This window comes from Crassostrea angulata, chromosome 9 (genome assembly GCF_025612915.1).
Source record: "Crassostrea angulata isolate pt1a10 chromosome 9, ASM2561291v2, whole genome shotgun sequence".
NCBI classification, from domain to species: domain Eukaryota; kingdom Metazoa; phylum Mollusca; class Bivalvia; order Ostreida; family Ostreidae; genus Magallana; species Magallana angulata.
In genome coordinates, this window is record NC_069119.1 from 32927799 (window position 1) to 32939458 (window position 11660).

The window sequence follows — 11660 nt, forward strand, 5'->3', positions numbered from 1 at the left end:
GTTTAATTAAATAACCGGAGTTTTTTAATGGCACATATTCCATCTATATACATGTATAATGCCTGGGCTTGATTTTGCAAATCTATCGTAAGATTTATGTAAGGCATATCTTAAGATTTTCTTTAGATTGACATAAGAATGGCAATCATAAGAACTATCATTTTCGTTTCACAAGGCACGAAATAAATTAAGTTTAGTATAATGTAATCCTCAATGCATAACTCATGCTGGCATATACCTTTATTGCGAATTGTATAAAAAATTATACGATATCCTATGGCAGTTTATGTTCTTAAGATATATCTAAATCATAAGAAAGTTTTGTGAATAGTGCATGGATTTTTATTATATAATTCTAATATAAATGATTGTGTGTCATTGTAGCACTGGTACAAAGTAGAAAATATGGATACTGGTGCATTCCCTCGGGTAATTAGATCACCTGAACTTAAAGTCCTCTTTGACTCCGTGGAAACAGCTCTCCGTGTCCCAGAAGATCAAGAGTCTTTTGCCAAGAGTTTATTGTTAGCTTCACATCTTGAAGAAACCGTGTCGCAAATTAAACTTCTATCAGAAAAACTTATTCTAACAAAACTCGATAATGTGTCTGGAAAAGAAGATTCAGGAACTATTTGTGTTTTTGATGTTGACGTTTTCTTTGAAAAAGATGATCTTCAAGTAGTAAAACGGGTATGTTTTGATAAAATTTTAATTGTTGAACATTAATAAAATTATGAAAATTTAAATAAAGTTTATTCATTCTTTTTTTTTGGTTTAGGATCCTGACTTATGGATCAAGACCGCTCACCTAAAAAACGAAAGAATTCTCAAAGTAATTCTTGTGCACAGCAAATCTCTTCGTGTTATCGAAACAAAACTCCGCGTTTACAGAGAATATGAAAGTCTATTTTGCTCAAAAATGCTGCATATACAACACGAATATGAGGATTTTTCTGATATTGCAAAAATGAGCGCAAATGCAAAAGTAATGTCAATTCAGAGAACTATCCAGTCTTTAATACAAAGCATTCCTTCTAAAGAACTTTTTTCCATTATTGATGAAGCTGCAAAAAAGGCTTATTCGAGAGAAAACATAAGAAACATTTGTTTCAACGAATTTATCACAGATGGGGAGGATGTTGGAACAGTTTACAGTAACAGTTACGTATGTCGATTCTTTGTAACTGTTAGACGAATCAAAGCTGAATTAGTGACAAATACTTTGCGCTCAGTAGGCAAAGCATTTGCATCTGAAATATGCAAGGGGATACTTCGTCATATCGAATCAAAAATCCAGAGTGCGTTAAGACATGATCTAATAAGACTTCGATTCAATATTTCTGATGATATCTTTGCAACTGTCACGGTTGTATTGTTGTTTGTCATCGCTTCAGTTATCAATCCGGTTGTTGGTGCAGCTGCTGCTGTTGTATCCTTAGTTATGCATTTCGTGTTTTCGGTAGATGTTAACTCTGAAAGCTGGCGGGGACAAGTTGCAGATGAAATTTTTAAGACAGTTTCTAAAAATAAAGATACTCTCGTGAGCAAAATATTGCCGATGGTAGAGAAAACATGCAGAACAACAACTGGGGATCTGAAGAATGTATCCAAAAAGCTCGAGGAATGGACACAGAAAACTGAGTGCATGGATATAAACGAAAGTAAATAAGTGTGCATGCTAATGTTTAAATTTTCAGCAAAGGAGATATTTAATTTAATTCAAATTTAATGATTATTCGTCATACTATTTACATGTATTAGCGAAAGTTTTTTTTAACATAAGAAATATATGAACTGCACGAAATATGTATATCAAGTTTATTTCTACGACTTTTATGTTTTTTTCTAATTTCTTTCACGTCTAAAAAAAACACAACGCCCAATTCATTTAGCACACTAGGACTATTTAGAAATGATTGAAATTCTGGTCGTACTCTTCAGGACAACCGAAATTGTTAAGAAAATTCCTCATAAAATTTGTACAGGATTTATTTTTCAAATGTGTTAAATTTTTAGTTTTTTCTAGTGTGTTTTCAAAGAGACAGACTACACTTGACCGACGTGAACTTTGACGTCACAATAAGGGGAAACTACTCTAAGTAGCTATTGTAAATCTGCTGAAATATGAATACTAAAATCTTCTCAAAATCTTGCAAAGCTAACGAATCGGGACATTTCTCCAGCGACAGGAAACAACTGTAACTCGCTCTCATTTGGATGAATGCTCACATTTATTTTATTCACTATATTTACGGTAATTTCCAGGAACCTTTTTTAAATGGGGCGTGGCAACATCATTCAAAAAATCTTCACAAGCAAAAAGAAAAATAAAATTCTCAAAATCAGGAAAATTCTAATCGGGGTGAGGAATGGGGAGTGCGTGGTATGCCTTTAGCTCTTTAGTTGCTCAAAGGTGTCTTTATTTTCACTACTATTTACGGTATTATATGCTCCCGGGGGATCCATTTTTCTTATGTGATCAACAATATTTTTTATACGTAAATTTGATCATTTTTAAACGGGGGGGGGGGGGGGGATCTGTGATAGGTAAATTTTTATTTGTAAGTTTAAGAAAAATGTCTGCTGCAAGAAAAGAGGAAATAAACTGCAATGTACATTTTTTTAAAATCTTTATTATTCAACGTTTTTTTCCGAGATAAATTCTATACTGGCGTGCGACCAGTATATAAACAGTCTGATTAAAATCAGATCTTTGATCCGCTCCGACAAATTTTGGTGTCGCTACACTTTGTTCAGCGACTATCAGAATTTCGGAGCGTTACAAAGATCTGATTTTAATCAGATTGGTATATAAATAAATAAAAAATCTTATGAATTATGACATGCATAATGAACATTTACTGGAAAAATATCATAATTAATTTTTGATCACCTGCTGCGCTCGCCCCAACGGTCGCACCGTAAAACATTTTACAGAGTATCCTGATGGGATGGATATTCTTAATTGGTAAAAACGGGGCGTAAACATTTTAAAAGAGAGTTAGTTATGTAACAGTAAAAATGGGTTATGTGTCTTCAAAAATCTGCTTTCGAAAATCACTGCACCAAAAATGCCAATATTTACATCATAGCTTAAAAATATATAATGAAAATTCTAAATTCTTTAAATAATGACCCCCAAACCAATACTCAGGCCCCAGAGGAGGGGGATGTCATTGTTACACATAGAAATGTATAGGGAAATTGTTTAAAAATATTTTCCTCAAAAACTACAATGCGATAATTTGTGATGATAGAGCATCCTAAACCTGTTAAGATCTTAAATTGTTGAAACCGTGACACTGGGGCCCCAAGGGTGGCCAACAATTTTAGCCAGACTTGACTCTATCGACTGGAGACCTCGACTGTGCTAACCGAGTAAAATTGACATTCCTTATCGAAATGTCCGCAAAAAAATGTTTTCCAGATATTGCTACATTGCTACAATTTGTTATCAGATAGTGTAGATTATAAATTGTTGAAACCGTAACCCCAGACAAATACCGAGGCGTCAAAAAGGGTTCAAAGTTAAACATACAAACGAAAAGGAAAATGCTTTAAAAATCTTCTTTTCTAGAACTACAATACTACAATTTGTGAGATTACTATACAAACAGCCTAAGATAGTTTAGATTCTGAATTGGTCAATTATGACCCCCAGATCAATACCAGAGCCCCAGAAGGGATTCAAAGTGTACATAGAAATATATGGGGAAACTGTTTAAAAAATCTTATTATTAAGAATAACAATGCTACAACTTGTTAGATTCCTTTTCAAAAATTCTCAAAAATGTAATTTCAATTGTTAAAATTGGGATCTTGAGGACAATACAGGGACCCCATGAAATTTTTAAATTTGAAAATAGAAATATATATGAAACACGTTTAAAACTCTTCTTCTTAAGATCTACAACGCTATATTTTGTGAAAATACGATACATGCGTCTGTAGATAGTTTAGATTGTTAAATCATGATCCTCAGGTCAATACTATGGCCCATATAGGTACACTGTATTCAAAGTTAAAAATTCAAAGATATAGAAAATTGGTTTAAATACGATTTGTAAGATTATCAGGCAAGCATTCTAAGATAGCTAACTATTAGATTCTACTTTGTTAAAACCATGACCCTCAGACCAATGATAAAAGATTCAAAGTTCCAAAAAGAAGTTTATAGAAAAACTTCTTTTCAAGAAAAACAATGCTACGTTTAGTTACGGTATTTTACTACGTTTAACATACTCATATCTTCATATCCTTATATCAAGGTCACAGTTACTTTCTTACATTTGTGAAAATCAAGAAAAATTAATTTTACAATTTTGTTACCTTCAATTCGTTGAGGCCTATGTCATTTAGATTGGCTATATATAGTTGATGCATCTTAAATCTTAGGATATGATCACCAACACTAGTAGGCTTCTTCTTATATGTTGTTAAATGTATTGTCAAATTTTGGAATATACGAGGGTTTTCGATACTTTAAAAAAGTTTCACATCTTAACTTTTCAAAATTAAATGATACAAGAACTATTGTTTGGATGAACAATGTGGCCCATGGACCTTTTGTTCAAAGAAGGTTTACTTTTGTACATTGTCTCATTTTGATTTTTCTATAGTGGTTTCAATATGGAAAAAACGGGAAGAAGTGAAGAACATAAATGATCTTAGCAGTTGCCCATCAGTTTTGAACCTTATTGCTGGTTTAAAGGACAAAAAACCAACACTGAAGGTCATTTTAAGCCATGATGACGAAGAAGCTAAAAGGATTTTCAGGAATAGACCCGGTATTCCTGAAAAAGTTGATTTCGTTGTGGTTTCTAGCATATCTAAAAAGAAAGCAAGGGAAAAGAAAAACCACAGTTCTTATCGCATTGACCAGAATGAGCGAGAAAAAATAGGTAAAATAATAAAACTTCAGGGAGAAAGGCTTTTTGCAAGTCATTCAAGTATCGTTGGACTTGGAATAGGTAACATGGACCCTGGTAAAATACCCTGCATTATCATTTATTGCCTAGATGAAAATTTGATCCCATTTGGAGAAAAGCCAATACCAAAAATGTTAGAAGGATGCATTTGTGATATTCGAGAGGACAACATCATGTTCGGAGCTTGCTTTGACTGTCACGGAGTCGATCATCCGAATTATGGTTGTTGTATTGGGCTACCTTCAAATGGCTATGGCTCTGCCGGATTTTTTGTGAAGACCATCGGATCTGATAAAGAAGCTTCGGGGTTCCTCACAGCCGCGCATGTTGCAGCAGAAAATTTAGGAGATTTATACTTCAAAAAAACTTTATTATCAGAGTATGATACTGGCGATTCTAGACAGGAAATAGTCCACCCACTGTTACCCAATGATACCAATGGGCAAGGCATTGGAATAGTACAAGAATCATTTTGCGGGAATTGGGGACCTGAAGAAATCGGAATAGACGCAGCCTTTGTTCAAAACCACAAGCCAAAAGAAGCAGGTAAATATTTTTAAACCATATTTTTCTTTAATTTTTCAATATCGACATTGGAAATGTCTTGTATCAAGAGTAAAATCTACTCTGTTTGCGGGAGATAAGAAGACATTTGAACTGGTTAAGAGCTTTTGTCTTCCGCAGAAGGCCTTACTGTTATTGTATTGTCTTTCTTTCTTATATTCTATTAGGTTTCTCTGTTTTAAACGGAAAAACCTACTTTTATTTTCTTATTTCTTCTTTAAAAAAGAAGGAAAATAGAAAAGGAAATGCTAAAAATAATACAGTACACCCATAAACAATTCCGAAACGCCCCAATAAGAAGACAAAGTATTGACTCCGTAAACGCCTTAAAGTTTCTTTTTCAGAAATTTAGAAAACGGAAAACTTCTTAACACTCGTTCAACTAAATTTGTTTTAATTTTTTAATCCACTTTAAGAAAAAGTGGACGAGCCTTTAAATTTGGAGCCATTTAAATCTAGAGTCTTTTATCCATAGCCCTTTACTTAGGTATTATTCGTTGTGTTAAGCATTAGCAAATATGTTCAAATTACAGCTATTTGCTTAAATAGAAAACTTCTTTTCTGTTATGGTACTTAATAAGAGATTTTAAGGGACAAAAAGATCAAGTCTTTGATTTTTAATATTTCAAAAATAAGAAAAAAAATTCAAAAAGCAAATATAGAGGAGGAGATGCTTAAAATAATGTTCCCTACAATACGCCAAAAATTTTCAATTAACGGTCACTATAAAGATATAGAGGAACGGACCCTTAAACTTTTATATTGAAGTTTCTAATTCAGAGAACGGTCAAGAAATTCTTAAGAATGTAAAGAAAGGCAAACTTTTGTAATTTCTCAGTTTAAAAGTATTTTTTTACATGTTACGCTGTGGGTTTGTATGACACGGTTGGGGGAAAGGGTTATTATAGGATTATAGTCAGTCAGTGATCATAATTAAGAGTGCTTGCACCCTGTATATTTGACAGGGAACACATCTATTATTCCTTTACATATATGGAATCGTTTACATTATAATGTTGCAAACTTTTTGGTAGGTAGTAGAATAATCATTAAACTAGAATAAACTAGAATGATTGAGCTGGCATAACTTTGATAAGAAATTGTTGATGGCTTGAAATAAGCTTACATTTATTTTTGTCCAATAATCGGTTTTTTATAACATGCTGTTGATTAACAATTGATTGCTTCAATGTTGTTGTATTTCAATAACATTTGAATGACACTTCTGCAGATCATATTGTGTCAACTCTTTAAATTGATATTGAATCAAGGACATTGCCAACGTTTCTGGTTTCGGGACAAAATTTTTCATAGATTCTTAAATGAATTTATATGTGTCTATATAGACAACAACAAACACTACAGACCCCTCTTTTCATCCTTATTAAAAATATTTCCAAAGATATTAATTTCGCATTCAACATTGATTTCAATGTAATTCAAGGAACAAATTGCAATAATTAATTTTTTAAAGGAGCAATATTTTGATGAGTGAGATATGTGATTATAAATTAAATGATACCTATTATTGTAAGTCGATTGTATATGATATCCTACTGATAATGAAATATAGGGCTAATATTTTCAGAAAAGTGTGAACCTCAATTTCCTCTTTCCTAATCAAGAGTTACCGTCCTTGATTTTGTCACCTTACACACACAGTAGATAATAAAGATCATTAAAAATTATTTATACTTATCTTTGAGGTATCAAGAAAGAAGAAGGTTCTAATATTTTTAGACGGGGTCACGTGACCCCGTCTATTGGTTTACTGTCAGCCGAAGTCTCAAACCGGAAGGCACGCGTAGAACACATGAATTGAGTATACGCGCAAGAAAATAGTGCAGAAAGGTTTTTTTAAGCATTTCAGTAAATATGTATTATAAAAACAAGCATTAAATCTTTTTAAATCCTCTGTGTAAACATAAACAAAATTCTATTTAGAAAATAAACAAATAGTTTTAGTGATCAAAATATTCTTGCTCGGGTTCAAATGTGGAATGAGTTACGTAACTGAATGCACAGCGCCGTTGACGATTCAGTTGGTGTACGAGCTCATTAATCAATAGAAGAGGTTGATGATGGAATCGAAATTAAAGTTCCCAAACGCAATGTGCCATTTTTGAAAAGTTGTGAATTTTATTTAGACAATCCTTCACCTTAATACTACCAAACTTCATGCGCAAGCCGAAGTTAAAATTGGGACGGGTTATAAAAGATGTTTTACAAATTAAATAGGTGTTTCATTGGCTTCCAGTCTACTTGCAGTATGACTTCTGTTCGTCTCTAAAGGAATTTTGTACAAAGAAAATAAAAACAAGTCTGAATTTTCCTTCTCGTTCGTTGGCTCTTTAGTTGATAAAACTGAATTTAAAATTTAAACAATGCGTTGAAAGCAAAATCTATCATAGATTATACATTTTGGAAGACTTACATGTGTACATCATATAATATATACAATCTTATCGATTGAAGAACCAAGTTAAATGTTAATGTTCATGTTTTTCGGCTTAGTTGGAATCAGCTTGGGGTGAATTACATTGTAAAATAATGCATTACATTACCATTACTTCATGAATTAGGGCATTTAATTACCATTACCATTACTTAATTTTCTTGAAGTAATGCATTACATTACCATTACATGCGTAAAGTAATGCATTACCATTACTTTTTGAAAAGTCAATAAGTTTTTTAAAAAGTAATTTAAAAACTAAATAAAGAGTTTTTGTAAATATTTCATTAATAAAATATGCTTAAAATATTTACAGGCTCATGTTCATGTTCACTATCAGGTTCAAATTTAATGACTTATACAAGATTGTTGCTGCACTTGTAGTTCTTAAAGTAAGGTTGGTCACGTAACATTTGCTTGCTAATGGCGGAGTTGACAATCTCTGTTATTTAGGTCTCTGATTTTCGGAGTATGATTTTTAATGAAAGGAACGGTTGTATCGTAATTCGTGTAGGTGATGCACGAGTTTACACAAAAAAGTAGCACGTGGCGAACGGATTTATTTTTACTTATTAATTTTGCATGAATCGCAAATGAAGAAAATCGTGTCAAATAAGTCGGTCTTAAAAATCAAAATGGCGACCGTGACAAATCTTTTTATTGTCAATGTTCTTGGAATTTTATTGTAAAAAAATATTTCTAACGTCAGATGCCTGTGTTTGTTATCGGTATACAAATGTTCGCTTTGTTTGTTAATTCAGCAGTTTTAGAGTTTTCGGGGTTTCATAAAACTTTTATTACGGATACCGTCCGACTTGTGGATTTTCCCTTGGATCACAAAATTGAATAAATCTAATGATTGAAATTATGAACTATTATATAGTTGTTTGATTTTCCCCGTTAATAGTAATTTTAAAATTTTTTCCTTGGAGTCTTATTTTTCATAATATACCGTTGTGTCAATTTTCTACAATTATGAAGGCCGGGATAGAGTAAAATTTACATGAAGTATCAGACAATTGCAAAAAAGCCGAATTAACATAGATTGTAACAAATAATTCAAACTCATAAATTTTGGAAGCATATTCGAGGAAATCCAGGACAATTACAAATTCAAACTTTCAAGACCCCGTCTTTCAGTACTCTCAGTACTTTGATTGAATTCCTAGTTAACCTTCAGGCATGCTCTAAGAGAGCAAAAGTAACACAAAATTATTTATTGTCAGAAATGTCTTTTTTACAAATTAATAATTAAAATGCAAGACATTAATAATTCTGACTTAGGAATGAGGTCAGTTTATTTTGGAAATAATTTCATTGTCCACAAAATAAAGAAGCTATGAATAGTTTATTTGTATATAATAACTTCATGCATATATATGTGCGTATTTTACTATGATATAAAAACAATAGGTATGAAAATAAATGAATGAAAGACTTTCGGTCTATTGTCTTTTGTTAAAGAGTATTGGAGTTAATCAATGTTTGGTTTACTCTTTGTTTTAATTTTTCTTGTCAACATGTTGAAGATGTTGCGGTAGATCTGACCCTCCCTCCCCCCTTCCTCAGTCGTCTGTCTGACAATTGTCAATAGTAAATAAGAAAACGAGAGGTTATTTAAAATCTTTCTCACAATGTTTGCGATATAGGAATTTGCTCGTCTCTTTTCTGAGGCCAATGTAACCTGCTTGTTGACGCAGAGCGATATATAAATATCGCTTCATCTTTACACATGGCATATTTTTTTTTACCTTGGAAACGCTGCTTTTTTACCATAATATTAAAAAATAGCTCATATTACGGGAGATCACTCCCAGTTGGAAAACAATTCAAGAGGGGTAACTCTAATTCATTGTATAAAAGAGAAAATGCAGGTGCGGATTTTTTAAATCCGGAGCACTTCATTGCCAATACCTTTAAAGAAAAGGTTTTTCTTATTATGAATGATCTGAGAATTTAACAGCACATTTTAATCTCAGTAAGATAACGTTTTATAATTTCTACTGCTTTATTAAATGTCAAATTACAATCAATATAGAGAGATTAACAATCACTAGAGCTAAGTAATTGATTGTGGTTTTTCTAAGAGTCAAAAAGTCTGTGAAGAAAAGTGAAAAGAGAGTGATCAACTGATTATCTGATTATGTACTCATGTAAACCAATATAAATATCTCAAGTGAAAGTTGAAAATTATTGATCAATAAATACTCACATTTTATTCTATAAATTATTTAATAAACAACATTTGTAAAGTATTTTTGGATACAATAAGAGCATCAAAATATTTATTTGAAGAGAAATCAAAAGTAATCACAAAATAATAATTATAATTACACTGAAATTTTTAGCTGTAATAGATTAGATTACGATTACAAGTAATCAAAAATTACTTCGAAAACAGATTACAGTCGATTACAATGATTATGATTACTCAATTACGATTACCCCTGGCCTTTTAGAAATGCTTCTTTAACTCCGCTGAATTCATTCTAATTTTATCGACAGATGTTTAAAAACTAGTACATTAATAATCACTCGAAATTCCTCAGATGCAAATATGAGGGAAAACATTCTTCATTATTTTTTTCCCTGGATTTTGTTTCTCTTTTAAATTACTGATTTCAATTTGTTGTAGAATTTAGGGAACTTCGTCTTGCCGAAGAAAACGAACTTAATTATGATGACCAACTGATAGTATTAAAAAGAGGAGGAACAACTGGTGAAACATTCGGCCGTTTACTCGATGGTTCCTGGTCCCCTTGCGTAAATCCTCGTGTGGACGATATTGCATGGAGAATTGGTGGATTTTATTTTTTTGAAAGTTGCTTTGCAATTGAGGATATGAATGACCAATTTTTTGATCTTGGTGATTCTGGCTCGGGGGTCTTCCTCACGGAAAACTTAAACCCAACAAAACCTCTAGGTATAGCGTTTGCAAAACTTGATTACGAGCCGATAACATTTGTCTGCAGAATTAATCAAATTGCAGAAGCCTTTAACTTACGTGTATATGAAATCCTGAACCAAATTGATCAAAATTAAATCAAAATGGCATGTAGTTTGTTAATTAAGTGGTGACAAAGAATCTTTATTTTGTGTAGTATATAATCCTTATTCTCATATAAGTGTTTTAATTATCATTTTTGCTCGGATTCTATAAACATAATGTTAACAATAAATAACATTTTGCATAAATAGCATGGCTTTTTTATGCAACATTCCAGCAAATTTAATTACAAATCAAATCAACTTGAAATAAATACAGTACGTAAAGATATTTACATTCAGTGTATATTTCTCGTTATGTTCGTATTGGAATTATGCGACGTTGAATTTTCTGTGAACAAAGTTAGTTAATTCATTCGCTAGGAGCACAAATAGATAAATCATTACGCGTTTTGATTAAAGTCTATTTCTTAATATAAGATTAATTGAAACGTTTAAACTTACATGACCAATTTGATATGTACTAATGGGAAATACTTAAATTATATCTTTTCATCAATAAAAAAGAAATTTTTACAAAGTTTCTGGCATTATGCTTAAAGTTGCAGAAGCGATCTAAATACAATGTGAATGCGGCTGTTTCATATATGTTTCATATCCCTGACCAAGAGCTAATATTGACTTATTAGCGATGATACACAATATTTCATACAAAGAGACATCAGTATGAAAATATAAATATAAGCATTGAATGCTTATTTTTGAAT

At 31.9% G+C, this 11660-nt stretch overlaps 1 protein-coding gene across 1 annotated transcript; it reads left to right on the forward strand.

Annotated features, from left to right (window-relative positions):
* Positions 1-405: 405 nt before the first annotated feature.
* LOC128162291 (uncharacterized) lies at positions 406-11026 on the forward strand. The gene is made up of 4 exons (XM_052825447.1): positions 406-690; positions 779-1661; positions 4620-5474; positions 10583-11026. The coding sequence occupies exons 1-4, from the start codon at positions 406-408 to the stop codon at positions 10987-10989; spliced, it is 2430 nt and encodes an 809-aa protein (XP_052681407.1). The 3' UTR covers positions 10990-11026.
* Positions 11027-11660: the final 634 nt, after the last annotated feature.